A 24,630-nucleotide genomic window follows, 5' to 3' on the forward strand; every position below is an offset into this window, starting at 1 on the left:
TTTTTCATATCTTCCTTTTTTATTTGATGAGAAACTGAAAATTTCAAAGTGTAACTTTATTATTTGCATACAAGTTTCGCGATTGTAAGAATACAAGAGTAAAAATCACGTTTATCTTTTCTTCTTTTTTAATAAAGTGCTTTTCAACATAAATTTATATGTAAAAGATTATTCATACATATTTGTATGCATATATAAAATACACGAGTACATAGTGCTCAATTTCTTAAATGCTAATTGTCGCAAAATATATACAAGTGTATAGAATCGTGATTATTAACGCAACTTAAAATCAGATGTGTGCCCATTTGGTTTATAACACGCATCCTTCATACATATATATATATATATATATACATATATATATATACATATATATATATATATATATATACACATACACACATATATATATATGTATATATACACTTATGTATATGTATTTAATACGTTCGAATATATGGGCTAAGTATAAATTTTTCATTGCTTTTTACCTTAATATGCAAAACAGAAAAAAGCTGCTTTTTTAAGTAAATTATAGAGACTGGTAAGATAAAAACTATGTGTATAGCAATAAGTACTTAATCAATTAAAGTATTTTGTAAAAGTAATTAGCGTTTGCTTATGTATGTTAAAAGCGGAATAAAATATACTTTTCTTGCGATTAATCTAAAGAAGCAACGTTGAAATACTATGTACAGCATCATGTACAAAACATTATCGTGTACATAATATTCATTATTAATCAATACGCATAAATTATACTGAAAGATTATTTTATATAATTTATTCTATAAACAAGGAGAATAACTCGCTTGCTTTTTACGTAAGACTATTTCGTCTAAATAAATCGGACAAGAGCTCCGAAATCAGTTCTCGTCCAATAGATAAACTTTTGTTGTACTTTTAATACCGTAACACCATACTAAGGTTCTGTGAAACCAGTTGGAAGAAGTGTGATACGTAAATCTTCTCATAGAGAGAGATGTTTCTTTTTAATATGCTACATTTATTCTCCTTTGTACTTATGTTAACATATTAATCTAAATGAGTCATTCTCCTTATTTACACCCGCTTATTTTACAATTTTCTCGACAGTTCTTTTTTGATCTATCACTATCAATGATAGAATATCAATTTAGCTTTACACACATATAGAAAAACGAGATTAATATGAGATTATGTATAATATAATGAATAAAGAAAAAAATATATAAAGGAACATAATGTCATGATGCAACTAATTTTCGTGATTATAGATTGTCATTCCTATTCTACAACTATACACACTTTGGATATACATATTCGCCGACAGTTGTTGGCGTCGATCATTATGTTATATAATTAATCGTATATTCCTAATACTATTCACAGAGAAGGTAAAGAATATATTTTATAGCTTTCCACACGGATGTAAGATAATTATCCCACAATAAAATCTATCATGCAGACTCGAATATAATTAAAAAGCAAAGGGGTAGAATCTATTTTTAACTAAATATAATTTAATTTTCTTATTAAAAAAAAAATATATTTCAAACTAAACTAATCCGTTTTCCTTAGATTCTACATTGGCGTAAATAAGCAGAGAAGAAGTTCAGGATGAACATTACATTAATGTGAATGTTTCTATTTGCTAAATCTACGATATATCTGCATTCCACAGCCACTGATCTCTCTTTCTCTCTATCTACCATTCTCTCTTTCGACTCGCAAAAGAAATACGATTTAGTCAGAAGATGGGAGTGCGTTATATTCTTAATAGCCAAGTAGGTAGGTGGTGTGTATCATATGTCGTCATCTTGTCGAAGTACAAGTGTTCTTCCGTGACGCTGCTTACTGCAAGACAGGCCTAAGTTCTTGAGACATAATGGGATAAGAGACGAGGGGTGCTGTCGCGCCGGATATCGACAGAGGTAGGCTCGCGGGCTGCTGCGTGTTAGGTGGCTGCTGATTGGTAGCCTGGGGAGGGCCGGAACCGCTCATCGTGATCGTCTGCTGAGCCATGGTGACGATTGGAGGCGGTATCGAGACCGGCGCCATCGAGACTGCCGAGATCGAGACCGGTGCGACGGTCGCGATGCTTACAGGAACGGTGGCGACGCTGGCGGTGACCGTCCGGAGAGTGCCCGCGGCCACGGCCGCGTTCACCATCTGCTGGGGCGTCGGGGCTTGCGACGGCGGTACCGTGTTTGTGATCGTCACCGCAGGCACCGTCACCGCAGTCACATTTGTGGTTCGTTTGCCAGACATCCTCAACTGAGCGTTCTGATCCAGCAGAAACTCATTTGTCGCCGTCAAATCGCTGACCTGAGGAACAGAAAGCGAGAGAGTTAGAATAAAGTATAGATAAATAGAAATAAAATCAATTTTTTTATATAATATATTTTTAATTTTATATAATATATTTATAATAAATAATTTATAATATATTTATATAATATATTTTATACAATACATACTTTATATTATATATATAACAAAAGGTCTGTTCTTTGTAGCTGAACTGATTGCACTAGTTCAGAGTTTTATCTTTTTTACTCCAAATTAGAAGAAAAGAGATGAACTCTGAACTAGTGCAAGCAGTTCAGTTATAAAGAATAGATCTAAATTTCTCATACATAATATTTAAATCTGATATGTACCTGTTTCTTCAATTCATCTATTTTCTTCCTCAGCAATGCATTCTCATCTTCGAGTACGATAGCCCGTGCCTCGTTGCGATGTATCACAGGGTAATAGTAACTTGGTGTGACCTGTTGCGTGGCGTGTTGCTGGCCCACGATAGTAGAAGCGTCGAAATGAACGACCGTCTCGCCTGAGACTAGCCGCCTCTTGGCCTCCGGCGGTCCGATGTAATCGGCGGGATGTGACGTGTTGTAACCGCCGTTATTCGCCACCAAGTTGTTGTGCTGATCCTCTATTTGCCAGTGAAAACTGCACGAGAAAGAAGAAATTATTAGCATAAGAATATGTATGGCACACCGTTATTTATTAAAAAGATTTTTTTAAGCTAAAATAAAAATTCAACAATAAATTTAAACTGAAGTAGGTTTTTAGAAACCATTTTCATTAAGCCATAACGTAATAAAAATGAATAAAATTATGTCTTGATATAAAATTAATTCAGAATACACAGAGAAAGATACAGCCTAAGTATGACATGTCATTTTGGTATTTAATAAAAATTTAACTAAATTAAATCGATACTGTGTGAAAGAAAAAGATTATTATTTTGTCTAGATTCATCAAAAATAACTATCATATAATTAAAATGATGCCTAAAATTTTAATTTTAAATTTATTTTATGTTATAACATAAATTCAAAATTATATAATATTTTATCCATACAATAATTTTAATTCTACGTTTTTAATTATATCATAGCAATTCGAATGAATTATAAATATGTCTAGACATAATAATTTCTTTTCTTTCTCAGTATCAATTCAATTTTTATGACTATATCAAATAGTAAAAAATGACACGCCATAAATATGCGAACGATGAGGAAAACGTAAAATTTAAATTTAAGAGGCAGAAAAAGAAGAAGCGCTCGGCTTACTTCCTGTCCTCCTCGTATCTGCGATTCTCGCCGCCGGGGCCACCACCGTTGCTTGTGCCGTTGAAGTTGTGCTGCGGCCTGGACGCGTTGTGATGCGAGGGCGAGATGAGATTGTGCTGCGGCTCCTCCTTCTTCCAATGCTTGAACTTGCAGTTGACCCTCTGGCAGCTGCCCTTGAGGAAGTCCTTGCACAGAGGATAGTCCGACTTGTCGCCGTTACTGATCTTGGATCTGTTGAGGACGTGGGGCGGCAGCTCGCCGGTCGCCCGGAAACGCTTCTCCTCGCTTTCAGTGCAGTGGAGAAACTTGCAACCGGGCCAGTTGCACATGCCGTTCTGGTAATCGTGGCAAAAAGTGTACTCCTCCACGGGGTCGTCGTCGGAACGCTCGTGCAGGTACTTGCAGCGTCTCCCGCGATGACACACGTTCCTCAGGAAGTCCCGGCAGATGCGATTCGCGATATCCGGAGCGGAGTTGTCCGTCGTGTTCGCGTTTAATCCGCCCGCCATCTCGATGGTCATCTGCTGCTGCTGATGACCCACCGAGCCGTCCAACTTTTTCTTTAGCTTTTTCATCGATGATGCATAGCGGTCGTCGTCGTATCCTCGATCGATCCACGGAACTGGCTGAGCACCACTAATATGTGGACCCTAAACAAAGGAGAAAAAAAAGAGATATATAATACGGTGATTTAAAAATACATCATTAGCATATGCAGAGTATTCCATTTTAATGTCCCACTCCAAATAACTTTTGTATTTTTGATTGTACAATAGAAGAAAATGTTTCAGATCAAAGTTGCATGGCTTCGAGGGGGACATAAGATGGTGCCAATATAGTTTAACCTTGATAGTTGCTTCAAAGTCACGTGAAGGTCATCAATTTCTTAAATGGAATCACCTATTTTTCATTGCATATCCAAAATCCTATAATAAAATATTTTTTGGGGTGGGATATTAAAATGGGACACTGTTTATATCCTGAAAGAGAAGCCGTACCGTTTTTCTTTAATTCTCGCTCAGCGACAGATTCTCTCTTCTGCATCTTGCGTACTTACAAAATTGCTAGAGTTAAGCTGTTAATTGCTCAATAATTTACTTTCAACTCGCGTAAACGCGCTTCCTCCATTAGATCACTCTAAGCTGAAATACTTAAGACGCTGTATGGGGTATCGTGTGAGAATAACGAGGCGAGATTTTTCTCAATTTGCTTGAATTAAGTTAACTTTTATCTTTATTTTCCCTTTTTCGTATAATACGACTATTACATCGGTAGTAAGATTATATCAACATTACTATGTACAGCATTTGTTTTATTTATTTATACCATATTTACTTTGATAAATCCGTGATACATAATATAATGCGTCAAGGAAGTTAAGATCGAGCCTAACGAGCGAGCGAGCGACCGGAGCTCGCAACTTTCTTGAAAAAATATTAATAAAAAATGCGTATCACGTAGATCACTGATGTGACGTGCGATTTTTCTTTTTATTTCCTTATTTAATACGTTTAAAGAGATAGCCGCTGCGAGCTGATGGCACACTCTCTACAACTAAATTAACGAATTTAAGAAAATATTGTGAATTTGTATTTTTTTGTCTTTTGCGCGTTCGTATCAAAAGAATCGATTTAGAAAACTACGATTATCGCGGAATTTTCTCGCCTTAAAACGCAGGTGATGATATCAAGGCCATCCCTCAAGATAGAATCGATAGAGAACGGTCTACTATGAATGCGGAGTTTTTTTTTCTTTTCTTTTCGAGAGAAGTAAACGCACTCGCTTATCGTTTATTTATTAGGTCGCTCGAACAGATATGCTTTTGTATTGTCAACGCTACCCATTTACGGAAAGGAGAAAGATATCATTGTACAATTAATAAAGTCGGATCATCCAAGATTGATAAATTTTCAGAAGAGAGAGACGTTAAATAACATATAACATACATATGTGATGCAATCAAGATTCCCTTTCTCGCTTTCTTACTAAAAAAATGTATAGATTCCCGAGATAGAAAAAAACGGAAAAAAAACCCGTATCGGACGAGTATCGACAAGAATTCCGCTTTTTTACAATTATTTTTACAAATGTATATATTGAGAAAATATTTAAATAATCGGAAAAAAAATGTGTGCGCACTCGAGAGAAAGAAAATATCCTCTCGTTAAGCTCGCAGTAAACGATATACATAATCTTTAATCCTCTTTTTTTTCAATATACGCGCGCAGAGAAAAAAAAACGCATTTTATAAACAAAAACGAATCGCGAATCGGACTTGAGCCACATATTACGAGATATGATACTCGGCGCAGCTTGGCAGCATGTTGAACATTTTACGTGGTATCGTATCTACATTTTTTCCTTTTCCCCCTCTTAAACTACTACTTGTAATTTCCAGAGAGCTTCTGGGTTTTCCGATGATATACATAATTATTATCCGGCGAATAACGATGCTTCTTTCCTCCTTCCGATCTTTGATCTTGCTCCTCCTGCTCTGTAAAGCGTGGTAACGCCGATACAAAGCTCGCTTTACAAAATCCTTGCAACATCCTTGTAACGAGAGAGAAACTTCCTATATATATCCTTGTCCTTCGACTCGGACCGGGAAATTAAACAAATATATTTATATATATATATATATATGTATGTATATATGTACAATTCTTAGCGTTTGTTCGTATAAAAAACATTCAATTGCATCGAGAATAAAATATATATATATGTATACGCATATTTCTTGTGCTAATTTAATTGATCATTATTGCCCGATGATAAACGACGACATGCGAGCTTCTTACGAAATTTTAGTTTAGCGTCCGATATTACAAAGAGACAAAACAAAATATAAAATGTAGAAAGAAGAGAAGATGAAGAGAAACGTTTGTTATAGCATCATTCCTTAATAAGAGATCCCTGAGATAAAAATGTCAAGGCTTTGATCAAAGAAACTTTGGAATTAAAATATTAACAAAACTACTGATTCTTCAGTTAAGGAAATGCTGATTCAGCTTCAGCGACAAATATTATTTTTAATTAACTCTTAATTGGTTATACAAGATGAAAAATCTTTCACTAGAATTTAAGTATGCATAATAACAAATCTGGACTGTACAGGATGTCTGACATAAAGTGTCACACCGAAAATATACAAGTAGATCTCGTTATTTGGAAATAATTTTTTCTCAACAAAAATATCGAGGAAGACCATCATTTTTTGAATGTTCACAATTTTTGCCATCACGTTTCTTTATATTATAACTAAACTTTAAATTAAAATTTTATTAAGTAAACTCTACTTGAAATTAATTGGAGAATTTTGTTAATATTTTATTTCCACAAGACTTAGTTTGCGAAAAAGTCTTTATTTTGAATCGCTTATAACTCGAAAATTATTGATGCCTCAATATTTTTGCTGAGGAAAAATTGTCTCTAAATAACAAGATATACTTGTATATTTTCGGTGTGACCCTGTATATATATATAAAAAGAACCAAGAAAGTTAAATAATTAGTTTTCTTATCCTTTAGGTTGACCTAATGCAAATAAAAATAATATTTATCGATGAACCACAAACATCCCCTTAACTTGAACTTAAATTGATATAATTTTAACTTAGCTTAGTTATAAATATACGATATGGTGCAAAAAAAAAACGATGACACTCTTTGACATTTTCGAGAAAAAATAACCCGGAATATCCCATTAACGAGTGATGCGGTAACCTTTGTACACCCGGTATACGCAATATGAGAAAAAAAAATATTGGAGAGAGAGATGAAGGCTGGTATTCACAGGCCGATCTTATATTTAAGATGCGCAATCATCTGATTGGTTGAATGGGATCTTAAATCAACTCTCGACCGGACTGAAAACTCAAATATAAGATCGGATTCGGGCGAAGAGTGTCTAGAACGCGAGATTAGAATATCTTCTCCAGCAGCAGCCACACCAGCACGAGCGCGATAGGCGCCACGTAGTGTATCGGGACGTTGTAAGTCGCGTTCAACAGATCACCGCACTGCGCCTTCAAGGACATGTACTTCCTGGACAGCTCTGCCTTCTCCTCGACGAACGCGTTGTACTTCTCCTTCACTATTACCAGCTCCTCATTGACCTCCTGCATCCGCTGGGCCTCGTTCTTCGCGCGATAATACAGCTCCCGCAATTTGTCAACGACAATCTCGTTCGGCTCCCGGGCGAGCCAGTCCTTCAGCTCCTCCATCTCCCTCTTCACCGTCCGCTGCGCCTCGTAGCTGTCCTCGCCTCTTAACGAGTCTAAAGAGCCAATTAACGTCTGCAACACGTAGTCCCTGCTGGACTGGTGAGCCTGCTGGTGCTGCATCGCCGCGTCGTTCTTGAGTACAGGCTTCAAGGTCTTGATGTAATCCCCCTCTACGCGCTCCTCGTTTCCTTTCGCCGCCTCCTCGTCGTCTCCTTCTCGCCGGTGATCCTTATCCTCGTCATCATACATCGACGTCCCGTCGACGATGCTGACGTCGTCCTCGGTCGCTGATGTTTTGACGTCGTCGTTGTCTTTGGCAATTTGTTCCGTTGGCACCACCGACTGCTGATTGTCCTCGACGTCGGCGAATCGAACCTCCGGCTTGTCCTGCTTTATGTCAGTTTCCAGCTCCGACCAGAGAGCGTCCACTTTCTCCGTGTTATTCTCTATGACGGACTTCTCGCTCGCGTCGTCGTTCGTAATACTGCACGTGTCGTCGGTCGCCTCCGAGTTTGTGTCCGAGTCGCCGTTGGTGTCCAGATTGCCCAGGTTCCCGTTGACCAAGGTCCTTCTGGACGACGGCGGTGGCAGGATGTACTCCGTGAGACTGTCGTCGGTCGTTGTCTGCAGGTCGTCCAGCTGATCTTTGGTGAACGACAAGTCGGAGGACTTTAGTTGCTTGCATTGACCTTGGAAGATACGTCGGATGTCGACTCTATCCGCGTCCGGCGAATTGATTTGATTATCCTGCTCGCTCTTGGATAAATAAAGATTAATATCGCTGTCTATGAGATTGATGTCGATGTTGTCGACGTGAATGGAATTCAATTTGTTAAGAATAGTATTGATAGCCTCTATAGGATCCTCGTTGGACTTGGAATCGAAATTCTCGCCCACATCCAGCTTCAAATTCATATCCTGCAGAGTCTGCGTGTAATTCCTCAAGGCGGTGATATGCTTGTAAATATTCACCGAGTCCAATCGAGAATCGCGCAATCTCACCCGTAGATACTTCTCGACCCTGGACTGATCCTCGAGGCGTTTCCCGAGATCTCGTTTCTCCTGCTCCGCGCTCATCAGCATATCCTTCATCTTCTCCTCGTTCTCCAGAAGCTTAATGGTGGTCTCCTGCAACTTCTTCTGAGTCTCCGCGTATTTCGCGCTGAGTTCCTGAAGTTCCGTCTGAGTATACTTGGCCACGTTGTGTAAACTTTGACATTCCTCCTCCGTCTCGTTCAGACGTCCCTCCAATTGCACCAGTCTCTGAGTGACCTCGAGCTTCTCCTGCAGTATCTTCTGCAACGCTTCCTTGGCGGCATTCTGATACTGCGCCTTTTCGTCCTGAAGCTTCGCCAGTTCGTTCCTAATCTTGTCCTCGGTATAGTTCTTTGAGTAAACCGCCAACTGACTTTCCACAGTCATCACCCAGGACAGCAGACGGTCCTCTGTAATCAGTGCCTTCCACGACTGATTGGCAGCCTTACGAGTATTCTCCACCAGCTGTTGCAGATACCCCAGTTTGGAATAGAGAGCCTTCTCTCGTCTCGAGGCTTCTTGCATCACTTGATTAAGCTTATAAAGGTCTTCGAGGGACACATTCCCAGCAGGCAAGCTGACAGAGGTGCTGAGACTGGCTTTGGCCTCTTTCCCATCAGGCAGATACAGCTTTAAAGTAGCGACTATACATCCATGGGTAACTTTCTTTGTACTTTCCACAACGTCCACTCCAAATTGCACTATGTCCCCGGAGCAAACCTCCTTGGGCGTCGACTCAAGTCCTGATGCGCTGAGTCTCTGATTATTGACAAACGTACCATTGCTGCTGCACGTGTCTTGCAGGTAAAACTTCCCAGAGGAGTACCAGAGCAATGCGTGATTCCTAGAGAGTACTTTGCAGTCGAAGATTGCATTATTCGGCGCGGCTCTTGCTCTGGCTACCGAACGACCGATCTTGACAGGTTGATCCAGAGTCAGAGTACGCTCCTGGAAGGGATGGGAATTGTCCCGGCAGATCAGAACACCTTTGGCAGTCATCTTGTTGTTGTTGTTATTATTATTATTGTTGTTGTTGTTGTTCTGTGTATTGTTCTGGCTCAGGTTGGAGTTGTTCTGCTCAGCGGGCGCACTGGCATTTTGTACCCACCCTCCGCTGCTAGCTACAACCATAGCCGACGATGAAGGTAAGTATTACTCCAAGAAGCGAGAGTCCAAGGATGAGTCTTTCTCTTTGCAATCAAACCAAGGAACCCGTTGTCCGGCAGCACGGGGCAGCAGCACCGACAAAACTGAAAATTACTCCAAGATATGACACTCCCACTCTTTAAATCCTCACTTTATAAATCTCACTATCAAATATACCTGAGCCTCGAACTCGGTCACGGGGGCATCGCGACACCACGAGCCCTCGACGCCGTCTTCGGCATGCTTTCCTCCATTTAAATAAATATATATATATATATATATGTATATATATAAAGATGTCACCAAGTCCTCGCGAAAGATTTACTCCGAATCCGCCCTCCTCTTCTTCTCGATCACCGAATATGCTTCGACTTGATTTTCCTCGAAGACGAGCGACGTCCTCGATGTTCCTCTCCGAGGATGATGGGCGAAGACACTCACTTACACACTTACACACTCTCGAGGAGAGAGAGAGAGAGAGAGAGAACGTGGTTACGCTGTCGCGTAATCTCGCCCGTGGCGTTTCTTCATCCGCGCCAGCTGTTCGTGCGGCCCCGGGGTGCGGCGCCTACGGGGACGACGCGCCGCGCGTGGAACGAGCGGCAGGAAGCGCGAGCTCGCGGAAACGACGCTCTCCGGCTCTCTCGGGCGATCGGGGACGAGGAATTTCCGCGCACGAACGACGTATGGCCCCCGTGAAAATACAACGGTTCGCGTTCCTCCGTCCGCACTCTGTCTCCCCAGTTCCGCGTTCCGCTGTTTTCGGGAGGCGCCCGTGACGCGAGGGAGAGAGAGAGAGAGAGGGAATGCCGCGAAAAAAGACCTACCTTACCGACACCTCGAGCACAGGACGTAAATATACCGAAGAGAGAGTTCGGAGTAAAAAGATAAAATAGCGAGAAAATTTTTGCTGTAGCGTTATATCAAATTTAATATATAAATTGTGTATCTGTCAAAATAGTCATCTGTCAAAGAGTTGGCAAATATTAGTGAAATTGACTGTGCAGGTGTAAATAGGAATTTAATATTTACAATGTATGTTATTTTTTTAATGATATAAGATATCATTAAATTGAAATTTGAATGATAATGATTATATGAAAATATGTGTGAAAATTAATGACACTTGAAATTTAGTATATATATATATATATAAAATATATTAGTGGAATATACAAGCGAAATGACAAGATAGCTTGTCAACTTGAAATATAACCTAACAAAATATAATAAATGTAATATCACATATAGAATATTCATTATTTAAAAAAAGGATTATTTCTCTGTAATTATACACTAAATTATTGTAAACTGTTATCAATAATGTTTTAAAATATTCTCTGAAATATTGACACTTAAAATGATAATTGTTTACATTCCATACTACAAGTAGAATTGTAGTCTTATAATCTTACTAAAAATCTATTATTTCTATTTTCAGTGTTTTAAAGTATTACTAGTGTTCTTCGATCAAGTATTAATTCCATTAAGAAAAATGTCAGACGATGAGGACTATATGTCTGATAAATTTTTACAAGGTTCCGAGAAGCCTTCTTCATCGAGTCTTATATACACACGTTCTGACAGAAGAGAATTTGCATTATTGAAAAAGAAAATCGAAATGAAGGAGCAAAATAAATCGATACGAGTAGTTGAAGCAGAAAAAAGGGAGGAAGGCTTATCATCTGCTATTACTAGTACAAATAAAGGTCTGTATAAAAGTCTATATTTTGCGTACATATTATATGGATATATATTGTATTATATAATTATTATACGTATTATACATTAAAGCAAACATGCATTTGATGCAATAAAAATATTTTTAGAGATAACTTTTGTATTGTGATATGTGATATTTATATGTAAAATATTTTTATTTATATTTCTTGTCTCTCCCTCAGGTTTTGGAATGCTTATGAAGATGGGATATAAACCTGGTCAAGGCATAGGCAAGTCTCAGTCGGGAATAGTTGAACCAATTCCAGTAGAAGTTAAAGCAGGCAGACAGGGCCTAGGCAAGGCAATAAGAAAAAAGGATGATCGCAAGAGCACGAGTGTAAAATTGGAAAATATGAATATGAGAGACTTTCGTAGCAGATTAGCGCAAGAAAAAACTGAACAATTACAAAAGGTGGATGTATACAAGAGTCAAAAAGTATGTCAAGAATTGGATACTAATGCAAATGTGAAAGCTCAAGAATCGTGGTTTTGGCCAGAAACGAGGGAAGAAAAAGAAACCGACGACAGTGAAGATAGCGATGAAAGTGACGAGGAATCACAACTCAGCAATTTAGAAAAACTTGAAATTCTTACTAAATATTTAAGAAAGACATACTTTTACTGCATTTGGTGCGGTGTGAAGTTCAACGATGAAGACGATTTAAGAGACAGCTGTCCAGGAAGTACAAGAAACGATCATTGAATATATATAATAGTTTGATCAGTAGCACTATCTTTAAAATAAACATTGACAAAAATTAATATCAATAAAAGCATTCCTTCATCTGAGCAATTATTTTCTAGAGCGTAAAAGAATTTTAGATAAATTACGTTAAATGTGGTCAATTTACTGAGACATATACGAGACATAAAAAAGCCATTAACCGTACGATGCAAAATATTGAAAAAATAATGTCTCGGGCGAGAGAAAAGTATCGGCCAACCCTAAAAGCAGAAGGGAGTCGTTACCTCCTTCAACTTTCCGACTGAAGTATACTATTAAGACAGCGGGGGCTCCGTCTGTGATCCCTGCCTCTAACATACACGCACACCGGGAAGTGGGAAATTACCTATAAAAGCATCTGTTTCATTTCGTTCTCTCTCATTTCACCCGGAAACCTTTACGGCGAGTCTCTTTACCGGATTTGCATCTGACAAAGCGATATTATATAATGTTGTTAAGCCCAAAGTCCTTATTAATTCTCGTGATTTATGCTGCGATCAACCATGCCGAGATAACTGAAATAACTGACGACGAGAGCTGCGAGACTCTGCAGTCAGAAGTGCGGATTAATAAGGACGAATACGACGAGATAGGACGTCTGAGGAGATCGTGTAGCGGGGATGTATCGGTCACCAAATGCGAAGGATTTTGTAATTCGCAAGTACAGCCAAGCGTTGTCACCACTACGGGCTTTTCAAAAGTAAGTCGCAAAGAAAAGAAAAGACATAAGATGTATCATATATTAGATTAAATTGTAATCATTTTTTTTGTAAACGCCTAGGAGTGCTACTGCTGTCGGGAGAGTTTCTTGAAGGAAAGACTAGTCGTCCTGAATCAATGTTACGACGCGGAGGGGATCAAATTAATAGGCACAGAAGACGAGATCATGGAAATCAAGATACGAGAACCTGCTGAATGTAAATGCATCAAGTGCGGCGATCTCGCGAGATAAAAGTGGCATCACAATTGGAAATATTATACATTCTGCGAAAATTCAGATTACAATTATTATGTAACAATTACATCGATAGATAGATAGATAAAAAATGAAGATATTGTAATCACGGTAAAGAAATAAATTTTTTTCCAATACATTTGCAATGTGAGTCTATCTATAACCCAAATGTATGAAGATTATTTATTTATGTTACTATTATTTGCATGTATGCATTTTTATCTGCGACGATAACTAAAAAATTCCAAAAATTAATTTTCTTTATAAATGTATTCTTGTGGATATTAATATATATCCATATAATATATGTATCTATAGTCTATTCTTGTTATGTAATTGTTAATACTTTGAAGTAAATATAACTCATTTAAATAAAAATTTTATATACTTGTTTCGCACACACTTAAAAATTCTTTATTTACTCTTATCGGCTATTCACTATGTAATAAAATATATATTATCAAAAACAGAAACAATTCCTCATTAACAAAAATATTATTAATACACAAAAAGTTCACAAACTTTTATATCAAATTTCTAGAAAATTAATGCAAATGAACATTGTTCAATTAATCTCAGGTTAAATGCAACATTAAAATCTCGAGATTTCATTTTTAATCCAATATATTTAATGTTAAAATTTTTGAAATATTATTGAAAAAGATAAAATTTAATTAGATTTCAATCACAGAAAATATTGTTTCTATTTTTGACAAGAAACTTTTATCTGCAAGATTCTTTACATGCACATTATAAGAAAGAATCAGTTTCATTAGATTGTATAAAATTGTTGAAATTTTTTCTGAAATTGATTTCACATCAAACTTTAAATTTGCAAAATTTTTAATATCATGGTAACTTAATCCTAAACAAGAAAGTTTGTTGTAGTAAAGTCTAATTAAAATATATCAAAGAACGAAAAGATGCTACTCTATTTTTTCTCAAATTAAATATGCAAAATGTCTTATATTTGATTGTTTATAAATCACAAGCAATTAATTAATTATCTTGCTATAAAAATTGAATTCATAAATTATGAAAAATAAAATTATGTTAAATATTCTATCATAAATAAAAATAAATTTAATTTTGTTGAAAAGTTTTATATTTTGTGCCTCATCAATAAAAAGAAATAATATTGTTGTATAAATTAATATGTATATGATCAAAATAATTTAATTTGTAAAGAATTATTTTTCTTAATTATATTGTAAGATGTTTTAATATAATTGTAAAATATATATCAGCATAATATATACTATAGCTTTCATATAAATTTTAAATTACCACATCTACAAATACATTTAAAAATATTTTTAAGAATTGTGAGGCTATATGTTAGTGCTTATTAAATTATATCATAGAAAACGTAAAATCATATTTGCAGCATAGAATAATATATAATTATATTATTCATAATTTTTAAACAAAGTCAAGATTCAATTATTACAGCAAAAAGAGAACGAGTTCAATTGCTAAATATATAAATTCAGGAAATACGTTAACAAACATTTTCTCAGACATATTTCTTGTATATGTACATATATATATGACCTTCCAACATTGCTAAAATATAATATACCAAAAGAAGGGGGAAAACATGGCCACCTAGGGTGTATAAAAGCTTACGACCTACGACTTACAAGCACAGTAAAGTGCTAGGAAGGGAAGGCAATGTACTGTTCAAGGAGCAAGCTCTTCCATTACCTCGGTGAATAAGCTTAGCATCTTGAGAATATACTTTCAAACTAATATTCTAAGTTTGTCTCTTTCTCACACTTGTATGTCAAGTGAAATTAATAATAATACATTATAATATCTACTTACTGTGCACAGTGATCAGTGGATTGCTGATGTGCCTGTTATATGGAAGAGCAGAGGCGATTGTTGGAGTCGATGAATGCCAGGCGACCCGGGTGATACACTTCCTTGAATATCCAGGTTGTGTCCCAAAGCCGATTCCCAGTTACGCATGCAGAGGACGATGCAGCAGTTATCTGCAGGTAAGAGAAATACAATAAATTACTAAAATATATATATCTCAAATTGACAGTTTTGCAAATTATAGTAACAATGGTGCAATAGATAAAATAAGCTTCGTTCCATATTATCAACTCAATATCATTGGATAAAAATCTTAAAAATTAGATCTTAAAGTTCAGTTAATATTTGAACTCGCAAACCACGTTATTTTGTAAGTATTTTTGTACGCGACATAAAAACGTATTATAAATTTTAACGACTATCACGTGATCATCACAAAAACGCGTAAATATACAAAATATATACACTTTTTTCCCCTTTCTTAAGATTATAAAGAAAAATCATTGCGAATTGATATAACATAATAAACTGTCTAAAATATTAACGTTTGACATTTGATCAGAATCCGTATCTCTTTCTCTTTCTCTTTCTCTTTCTCTTTCTCTCTCTCTCCTCTCCTTTCTTCTCGCTTTCTCTCATTTAATGCAACGAAATAAATAAATAACGCGCGAGGAGAGAGAACGCGGTGTAAAATAAAACAAAATGTATATATCGCGTACGATACTCAGTATTCGATTTGTTGACACGCACAGGTGTCCGGGTCCAAGATGTGGCAAATGGAGAGAAGCTGCATGTGTTGTCAGGAGAGCGGCGAGAGAGAGGCTAGTGTGTCCCTGTTCTGTCCGAGGGCGAAGCCAGGGGAGAAGAAGTTCAGGAAGGTGAGCGGTTCTCCCTCGCGAGAGTTCCCTCGCACTCGCCGAACGAGAGATCCGGTCGCGGTTCGGCGATTAGCGTGAAAAAACAACAGCGTGTAAACGAGAACGCGATCACTCGCTTCTCCACCGACCGTTCGAAGCCAGCAGCGAAGCCTTCCGCGACAACCGCAAGTCTCGCGCGGCCATGTTGTTTTCGTATCGCGAGCCACCCTCGGCCAATCAGCGAGCAGGACGCGGACGCGGAACGCGGACCGCGAGATAGGCGTCGAATTCAAAATGGAGAAACCTCATCCTCTTCCTTATTTGTTTATTCAGAAATCATTAATTTAATTTTCTCATTTTAATTTTTTGAAATTTTTTAAATTTTACTTGTCATATCAATTATTTATTATTTTATCTTATTATTTTATTATAGTCTTATTGTTTTTTAATTATACCAGAATATTACAAAGCACGACATTTCTTTATGATGTCTACATATGTTTTTGTCAAGGTATAAATTATATATAATTATATATAAAATTAAAATTTATTGATAAATGTAAATATTTATGTCGTTTTTAATTTAAGATTGCAAATTTTTTATTAAAAAATATCATTTAACTTGTGAAAATTATTTAACATTATTTAACTTAACAGTAAACAGATTTTATTTCTCATATGGATCTTTTAATACTCGAAAAATATCTGAATTAATAGGAGAATATATTTTGCAAAGAGGTAGTAGCGATAAATGTCTTTAAAATGGTCGAAAAATTATTATTTGAGTTAATAGGAAAATATAATTTGCGAAGAGGTCGCTATTAGGAGAATATATTAGCGAAGAGTTACTCGAAAATAACAGTCGGTAAATTATTACCATCGATAAGTTACCATCGTAATTACTAGATACGAAAATAGATGGCGCTATGTTATTTTCGAGAGAACTCTTCGCTAATATATTCTCCTAATAGCGACCTCTTCGCAAATTCTATTCTCCTATTAACTCAAATAACAATTTTTCAACCATTTTAAAGACATTTATCGCTACTACCTCTTTGCAAAATATATTCTCCTATTAATTCAGATAATATTTTTCGGATGATTATTATACATTATATATAATAATCATCCGAAAAATATCATCTAAATTAATAGGAGAATATATTTTGCAAAGAGGTAGTAGCGATAAATGTCTTTAAAATGGTCGAAAAATTATTTGAGTTAATAGGATAATATAATTTGCGAAGAGGTCGCTATTAGGAGAATATATTAGCGAAGAGTTACTCGAAAATAACAGTCGGTAAATTATTACCATCGATAAGTTACCATCGTAATTACTAGATACGAAAATAGATGGCGCTATGTTATTTTCGAGAGAACTCTTCGCTAATATATTCTCCTAATAGCGACCTCTTCGCAAATTCTATTCTCCTATTAACTCAAATAGTAATTTTTCGAGCATTTTAAAGACATTTATCGCTGCACTACCGCTACTATCTCTTTGCAAAATATATTCTTCTATTAATTTTCGAGCGTATTGAGACACATTAAAAAAAGAATGTAATTACTGTTTCAAAGTTTATATTGTTAATTATTGTATAAAAATATTAAATGTAAATGATATATAACAAGATAAAAACGTAAAATGGAAAAACTTGAAGATGTGAATTTTGAAAAAGTAATTCTAAGCCACGAGGCAAAGATTAAATAATTAATTAATTAAAAATAATTATTTTATTTGTTCCCTCGTTTCTCGGAATTATTGAGAATCGCGAAATGCAAATGATTTTTTTTATTTGACTTACCTTGCGAAGGCGAAATGTCAAAAAATGCATGTTTGCATCTTATTACTTTTTAATTATATTTTTTAATTTCAATTGCAATTTTGATTTAAATTTAATTAATTTCTAAAACTTATTATGATGTATAAAATTGTTATGTGAAATGATATAATTTAATAAAGTAAATGTAAAAATGCAAAGGTGTGAACCGCGAAAGCCACCCTAAGCCAAAGCAAGGAGTAAATAAATAATTAATTAATCTTGTGTTCATCAGGTGATCACCAAAGCACCACTGGACTGCATGTGCAGACCTTGTACCAGCGTGGAAGAATATGCCATAATCCCTCAAGAAATCGCAGGATTCGCCGATGAGGGTCCTTTTGCGACGTCCGCGCATTTCAGAAGATCCTCCGGCTTACAATAGATATAAAATATATCTCGTCTCTTCTTAATGAATATTGGTAAGAAAGTCCTCTGATGCTGTACGGCATATTATTTTTGTTTTATTTAAATAAAAACGCGGTCGAGACTCTACGACTTAGATTTCAAAATATATATGCATATGCATACGAAATGCTTCTTTATTTGAAAAGAAAAAATCCGAGAAACATATTCCGTATCTCTCGTTGGATTTCGTAACAAGTTACACACTTATCTGCGTTTATTACACCGTTTCATTGGCGAAATAATTAATGTCCTCGAGAGAAGATTGATAACGATTTTTGTGTGACAAAATTCTTCCTCTTTTTTTATTTATTTTTTTTAATGCGATTTATAAATATGATTTATATCATAAAAGTGTACCTATGCAACATATGTCCCGAACTTTTATGCAGCATATTATATATTTATTTATATATTATGCATGTATGCAAATCTTTACCTTAGAACATATATCATTATATGTAATATATAATTTTATTATTATATATAATATATATTTTCAATATATATATTACATATATATCATTATACGTAATATATATGATTTTATTATATATAATATATATAAATTAGAATATATATTCCCCATATATAGAACATATAATTGTTTTATATTCTAAGATCTTTACGTATATACAAGCATATACATATATAATTAGATCCTAAGATACACATGCATTATTCGAGTGCGTGTGTGTAGCGATATACAGGATGTTCCATAAAGATACTCGAATTTCTTGTGACAATAGTAAGAAAAAAAAGAGATCTCTCGAATACGATACATTTTCAGAAATCTTTGCAAAGTGAAAAAGAAGCTTAATTTTGTACCTATCTAACTAAAACATCCTGTGTACGTGCGTGTTTGCAACGCAATGCAAATTCGTGTTGTATGCACTGAGAAATATTTTTTTCCAGCGATTAATCTCCTTTAATTATTACCCACATTGAGTTTTCTTTTCAACAGTTTTGCATTTATTTTCATAAATATAAATTAGTATATTACTTCATTTAAACCTGTGGTTCACAGAATGCACCACACACACGTGTTACACACTTACTCGCGCGCAAAATCTTATATCTCTTTTGCTGCATTTGTCGCAATTTGCCACGCAAATCTCTGTATGTACTCTTCGTATGTAGCAGATTCTATAATAAATATGTATACTCGCGTATACATTCCGCATATATTTCAATCCCTCCGATCACGAGGAAAGGAAAAATCAAAACTGAGGGAAACGTCGAAATCCATCGTCGCGGTTTCGTCTTTTCTTGCAAATCCCCGATTCTTTTTATTTAGCCCGAACGAACTCTGCGGATCTGCAACGAGTGGTTTCGAAGGACTACCGCAAGAGAGAAAAAAAATAACGGAGTGGTTTTCTTTTTCTAATAAAAAGGAAGGGAGACGTTGCATATGGAGGAGACACGTCGTTACAGATAACGAGAAACACTGTAACTCGCACTCGTTTGAACCGACAGAAGAAATTATGAAACATTGCAGACTATTAATATACTTAAATAATAATATATATTTACATACAATATATATATATATATATGTATATATAGGTATGTTCCAGTAATTTCAATCAAGCTTGTATCGATCCGTCTGTAAGTTTCGTATTTCGAAAAAAAATGAGTCGAAATCGAAGATTCTGATAGATGATTTCTCTGGGGTGGGAGACCGAAGCAAGGACTCGTTCTCTCTTTCTTTCTCTGTCTCTCGATATATGTATATTTTTCGCAAGAGTATATCTCTATTATTTTTATCCATCCTCTCTCTCTCTCTCTCTCTCAAGTGTCCGCAATATTTTTCGAATGTTTAAGTTACCCCTTTACAGGTACGATAAATCGTATATGATCGGCACTTAACAACGATAAAGATGCCGGACAAAACGTAATGTAATGTTGCTTGATTAGCTGTACACGCACACACGACATACGCGCTCTCTCGTTCAGAAATCAGACTCTCTCCTATCTAATTCGATCACGTTCGAAACAAAGGCGAGCTCACACGCTGTATCTCAAATCAGTTTAATAACAATTTTATACAATTCGCTACAGCATATATTTACCACGTGGATACATCTCCAAATGGCGCTCCGCTCTCCCTCTCGCACTCTTTTTCTCTCTCTCTCACTCTCTGTGATTATAAATAGCTAGTGTTAAAAAATAGTACCTTAATATGCACACCATTTGTAATCTTTCGTTTTTTTTTGTTTCTTTATATAACTTCATCAAAACGCGTTCTCTCTAGATTACAGATCCTAATTCCGCAATATATATCCCTTTCGCTCTATTCCATCTCGTGTTCCACGAGATTGTCCTTTCTTATAATACATTATAAGTTTCTTATTTGCAAAGATATAAATTAGTAATTTTATTCTATATGTATATATACTTTATATATGTATATATATATTATTCATATTATATATTTATATAAATACATATATTTTATATATATATATACATATATATATATATATTATATATCGTATTCTCTGTTACAATAATAGGAAGAACCATGTCGCTGTCAGCATCAGACTTGGTTTATCTCGGTAGTTGCTTTTCCCTTACTTTCCACAAATTTTAATCCATTTAAAATTGACCTACTCGATTGCATAACCCGATTTGCAATTTGTTATCTAAATCGTGTAACAAGCACTTCGGTTGTGTGATCCGTGATATAGCGGATTAAATATATATTGGAAGTAACGTTGAGTCTTCCCGATTCCAAGCGTGGAAAAAAAAGACGCGTATTCCGGTTCTATTGAGCGATATCGACCTACCTCGCTGCAGAGATATTTTACATAAGAAACACGATAATTATTTTTTCGAGCCATTTTTTGCTTTATTTAAACTTTGAACCATTTTATTGAATTATATATAATAATTATTTTGCATATATAGAGTTCTGTAATAATTAATAGTTAAACTTTATCTTCATTATGTATATCGCGCGTATCTCATATACAGCTGTTTGTTTTTTTCAGCACTCTCACTCTTCTTTAGTTGGTGGTAGAGTTGCAAAGAGTTATATTATATATTACATACATTTTTTTCACGTGTGTCACTTCATTGTTATTTATTATATCGTTCTTTTCTTCAATATTTAGGAAACGCGTTTCGGCGTTTACATAGTTAAAAAAAAAAAAAAAAATTAAAAAAACACAACTGCAATTTGATTTCGAGCGTTGTATTTTTTTTCTTTCAACGAGGAAACGCGTATTTGAGTCTTTTTAATAGACGATAGTGTAATCGATCACAGTATCGTCAACAGTCCTGATTCGCACTAGTTGATAACTCTTCGACACTAGAATTATCGTCTGGTTCTAGCAAGTCAGTGAAAAACGACGTAAGTGCGACAATTGAAACACTATGACCCTCGACATCCGCTCCTTCCGGAGTCTTTTTATGCCACGTCAGAAACGCGTCACTGGATATCACATTGTCCATCCACAATCGATTCATGATGGGGACAAGGGTGCCTGTAAATTAAAACAAGACTCATTAATTTTATACACTCTGCATGTATATACACTTTTACATAATAGAATAAAAAAATAAACTTATGTATATTTAATGCGATTACGTAGGAAAATTATTATTTATGAACACAAAATGTTAATTGATCATATATGGCGCGTATTTTTATATACGTACCGGGTGGAAATTCGATTTTCTTGATATATCTTTGAATTGCATAAAGGCATTGCAATTCTAGCAATTCGTTCGCATCTACGAATCGCTGAATCAAAGTTTGCAAACTCGCAAAAGTATCCAGGTTTAGTTTCCATGTACCATGATGTCGTTCTGCAAAAACAAATAAAAAACGTGATTTAGAGAATAATAGTTGTGCAAATTTCGAAAGCAATTGTCTTTAAAAGTTACGTCAGTATCCTTTTGGCTAAGAACAACACAAAGATAGTTCATACATATCTTTACTCTACTCTATAAAATGTATCATCATGTTTTCTTTCTCATTACTTGTAAATATTTTTAAAATAGTGTCTTATAGTATACATACCTAACGTAGTTTCTAAAATGGCAGTCATTAAATGTCTTATAAATTTGGGATCCTTATCTCTATTACCAACATTTGCCTGAAACAACAAATTGTATGCTGGAGATTGTCGACAAACAGTTATACAAAACGCGTGTACAACTTATAATGTTACTCACAGTTATCCAACTGCAAATTTCGTCGAAAGAAGTATTTTCTTTCATAAGTCTTGTAAGATTTTCCTGAACTTTCTCTAACGAGAGTTGATCGGTAGTAGCAGAGCCTTTGGCACTATTATAATCACCAGTCAGAAACTCCAAATTCTAAAAAAAAAAAATTCATCAGATATTGAAAATCATCTTTAGAGAAAGAAAAAAGGAGAAAGGAATATATATGAAGATATATTTACTTATAGAAATGTTCACACAGTTAATGCAGATAAGAGAGTGATTAGTAAGACTAGAAGTTAGAAAAAAATAAAGATATTAGAAGCATGTAGGAGAAAAGTTTTGCAAGTTAAGCAGATAAGACAAAAGTTGATTTTATATTTGTGTAACAAAAAAAAGAGGTGCAAAGTAAAAGTTAAATGAAAGAGTAAACGCGAGGAAGAGAGATAGAAAAATAAATATAATATTAAACAATCTCCTTTAGATCGTCAGTCTCATACCATTATAGCATGTGCTCGTTGCATATGTACAAATTAAAGTACTATTTTGATTTTGTCTTCTGGTCTTCTTGTCTTTGTTCACTCTTGGTTAAATAATATAACGCAATAATAATCTATATAAAAATATTTTAGGAAAAGCAGGCGAGGCAGAGAGAAAAAGAGAAAGCGCTATTTATTGGGAGGCTTATGTGCATATATACATGCCTCAGAAAGAAATATATATTATAAATTTATATACATCAATTAGCATTTGTGTAGAAATGTTGTGCATAAACAAAAGCAATGTGTGATATGTACAAATGAATATAATTAAAGCGAGTATAAAATATATGTAAAAAAAGATTATACAAAAAAAGCAAAAGTGTGTATGTATGTGTACATAATTTCGGTGGTCGTGTATGTGCGCATGTGTAAATATTAGTGTCTTTGATTATGTGTTAATCAAAGCTGATCGCAGTAATAAATAAAAAAGTAATGAATAAGGCAGTATTCAAAGATAGTATGGAAGAAGGAAAGAATATTGTGGCAAAGGAAAAGAAATATTTACATACACACATACATACACATATATACATACATACATAAAAAAAATACATACACACATACATACATATAAAAAAACAAAAATTTCATACACAAGTATACTATATGCATAATTGTGTTAATAACGATCACCGGCGAGGAATACTTACGTATTCCGTGGTGATCTTTTCTGCATTCTCTAATTTTGGGTTAATCAAGCTACTGAGTTTGAGTCCAGCTTGATCCCATTTGTCGGCGACCCATCTGCCTCCTTTATTGTGAGACACTTTTGTCAGAAGCTCGCCAATGAATTTTCCTACGAAGCCTTGACCCTCCAAACTTATAAATACACTCTTCATATCGTATAATGAGACAGCTTCGTCTTGGATAGGATGCGCTGCAACACAAAATTGTCATATATGTGAATCTCGGATTTTAATAATACAAGTAAACTATGATATTTCTCTAATTCAGGCCTGTTGAGCTATAATATTACCCGCACGGCAGTTTTCTATGGTATAAGATATGCATCGTCATCACGAAAGAAAATTTGTTTTTAAATATATTATCTCGCCGAGTGCGGCGAGAACAAAATTGTGCATATATTTACTTACACAATATTTCCGCTAGGTACGTCCAGATTTTCGGTATGTCAATGACCAGATCGTCAACTATTTCTAATACTTCTCCCAATCTGAAACAAAATATTTGTTTATATTTGACGAGAGTTAAAACTTGATGCGGTACAATGAAATTTCGATGTGAAAATAATCATCAGTATCCTTTTGGCAAACTAACACAAAGATATCTTCTTTAAAAGTATCTTTACTCCGTTTAATAAAATTCTCATCATTAATTAATATATGACCAATAATAAAATATACGGTGAAATTATTTTACAATAACTTTATGAATTCTTACCCGCTCTTGAAACATTCTACATGCAGAATATTTCGCCTGAGTAGATGGGATAAGAGCTTGGAAATTAATTCTCGCTCGACGGACGACTTTTCCAGAACATAATTGATGCATTCGCGCGTGAACTTGGCGAATGTTGCATTATCGAACTTTTGTTGGATTTCTAGTACCGTATTCTGTGCAGAGAAAAAAAATACGTTCGAATTACATATCAAATTTAGACATTTGAGAATAATATTCTTAA

The 24,630-nt window shown here is 35.1% G+C and overlaps 6 protein-coding genes across 14 annotated transcripts in view; 3 read left to right on the forward strand and 3 right to left on the reverse strand.

The window, feature by feature from the left end:
- Window positions 1-16,259, reverse strand: LOC114929856 (zinc finger CCCH domain-containing protein 10). Of its 2 annotated transcripts, none has more exons than XM_029301538.2 (5): window positions 15,945-16,259; window positions 15,198-15,367; window positions 3,567-4,216; window positions 2,646-2,937; window positions 1-2,310 (listed from the first exon to the last, which is right to left on the reverse strand). In XM_029301538.2, exons 3-5 carry the CDS (start codon window positions 4,139-4,141, stop codon window positions 1,837-1,839), a joined length of 1,341 nt encoding a protein of 446 aa, XP_029157371.1. In that variant the 5' UTR covers window positions 4,142-4,216; window positions 15,198-15,367; window positions 15,945-16,259; the 3' UTR covers window positions 1-1,836. The 2 variants fall into 2 exon arrangements, with proteins under 2 accessions (XP_029157371.1, XP_029157372.1); XM_029301539.2 differs by having other exon boundaries at window positions 15,914-16,259.
- Window positions 4,782-10,937, reverse strand: Slmap (Sarcolemma associated protein). Its single transcript, XM_029301537.2, has 2 exons — window positions 10,147-10,937; window positions 4,782-10,073 (listed from the first exon to the last, which is right to left on the reverse strand). The coding sequence occupies exon 2, from the start codon at window positions 9,952-9,954 to the stop codon at window positions 7,486-7,488; it is 2,469 nt and encodes an 822-aa protein (XP_029157370.2). The 5' UTR covers window positions 9,955-10,073; window positions 10,147-10,937; the 3' UTR covers window positions 4,782-7,485.
- LOC114929859 (G patch domain-containing protein 11) lies at window positions 10,495-12,484 on the forward strand. 2 transcript variants are annotated; one of them, XM_029301543.2, is made up of 3 exons: window positions 10,495-11,004; window positions 11,411-11,678; window positions 11,874-12,484. In XM_029301543.2, the coding sequence occupies exons 2-3, from the start codon at window positions 11,465-11,467 to the stop codon at window positions 12,392-12,394; spliced, it is 735 nt and encodes a 244-aa protein (XP_029157376.2). In that variant the 5' UTR covers window positions 10,495-11,004; window positions 11,411-11,464; the 3' UTR covers window positions 12,395-12,484. The 2 variants fall into 2 exon arrangements, with proteins under 2 accessions (XP_029157376.2, XP_085345807.1); XM_085489681.1 differs by having other exon boundaries at window positions 10,495-10,821.
- On the forward strand, window positions 12,655-13,506 carry Pburs (bursicon subunit partner of burs). Its single transcript, XM_085489682.1, has 2 exons — window positions 12,655-13,115; window positions 13,197-13,506. The coding sequence occupies exons 1-2, from the start codon at window positions 12,864-12,866 to the stop codon at window positions 13,365-13,367; spliced, it is 423 nt and encodes a 140-aa protein (XP_085345808.1). The 5' UTR covers window positions 12,655-12,863; the 3' UTR covers window positions 13,368-13,506.
- Window positions 14,983-24,630, forward strand: part of Burs (Cuticle-tanning hormone bursicon) — an 18,439-nt gene continuing 8,791 nt past the window's right edge. Inside the window, exons 1-4 of one of the 2 annotated variants that reach the window (XM_029301541.2) lie at window positions 14,983-15,081; window positions 15,207-15,373; window positions 15,947-16,072; window positions 18,107-18,293. In XM_029301541.2, the coding sequence (XP_029157374.1) occupies window positions 15,045-15,081; window positions 15,207-15,373; window positions 15,947-16,072; window positions 18,107-18,256 (480 nt within the window). In that variant the 5' untranslated portion in view covers window positions 14,983-15,044 and the 3' untranslated portion in view covers window positions 18,257-18,293. Of the gene's footprint in view, window positions 15,082-15,206; window positions 15,374-15,946; window positions 16,073-18,106; window positions 19,893-24,630 lie in introns of those variants that run through there. The other variant, XM_029301540.2, reaches the window with a different exon arrangement.
- Window positions 19,226-24,630, reverse strand: part of Eif4g (eukaryotic translation initiation factor 4 gamma) — a 47,177-nt gene continuing 41,772 nt past the window's right edge. For all 6 annotated transcript variants that reach the window (XM_029301536.2, XM_085489678.1, XM_085489680.1 and 3 more), the window contains 7 exons: window positions 24,390-24,562; window positions 24,083-24,162; window positions 23,639-23,865; window positions 22,459-22,602; window positions 22,304-22,379; window positions 21,940-22,089; window positions 19,226-21,764 (listed from right to left, as the gene is read on the reverse strand). In XM_029301536.2, coding sequence (XP_029157369.2) covers window positions 21,550-21,764; window positions 21,940-22,089; window positions 22,304-22,379; window positions 22,459-22,602; window positions 23,639-23,865; window positions 24,083-24,162; window positions 24,390-24,562 — 1,065 coding nt within the window. In that variant the 3' untranslated portion in view covers window positions 19,226-21,549. The remainder of the gene's footprint in view (window positions 21,765-21,939; window positions 22,090-22,303; window positions 22,380-22,458; window positions 22,603-23,638; window positions 23,866-24,082; window positions 24,163-24,389; window positions 24,563-24,630) is intronic.

This window comes from Nylanderia fulva, unplaced genomic scaffold (genome assembly GCF_048542155.1).
Source record: "Nylanderia fulva isolate GAGA-0341 unplaced genomic scaffold, ASM4854215v1 Scaffold9, whole genome shotgun sequence".
Lineage (NCBI taxonomy): Eukaryota > Metazoa > Arthropoda > Insecta > Hymenoptera > Formicidae > Nylanderia > Nylanderia fulva.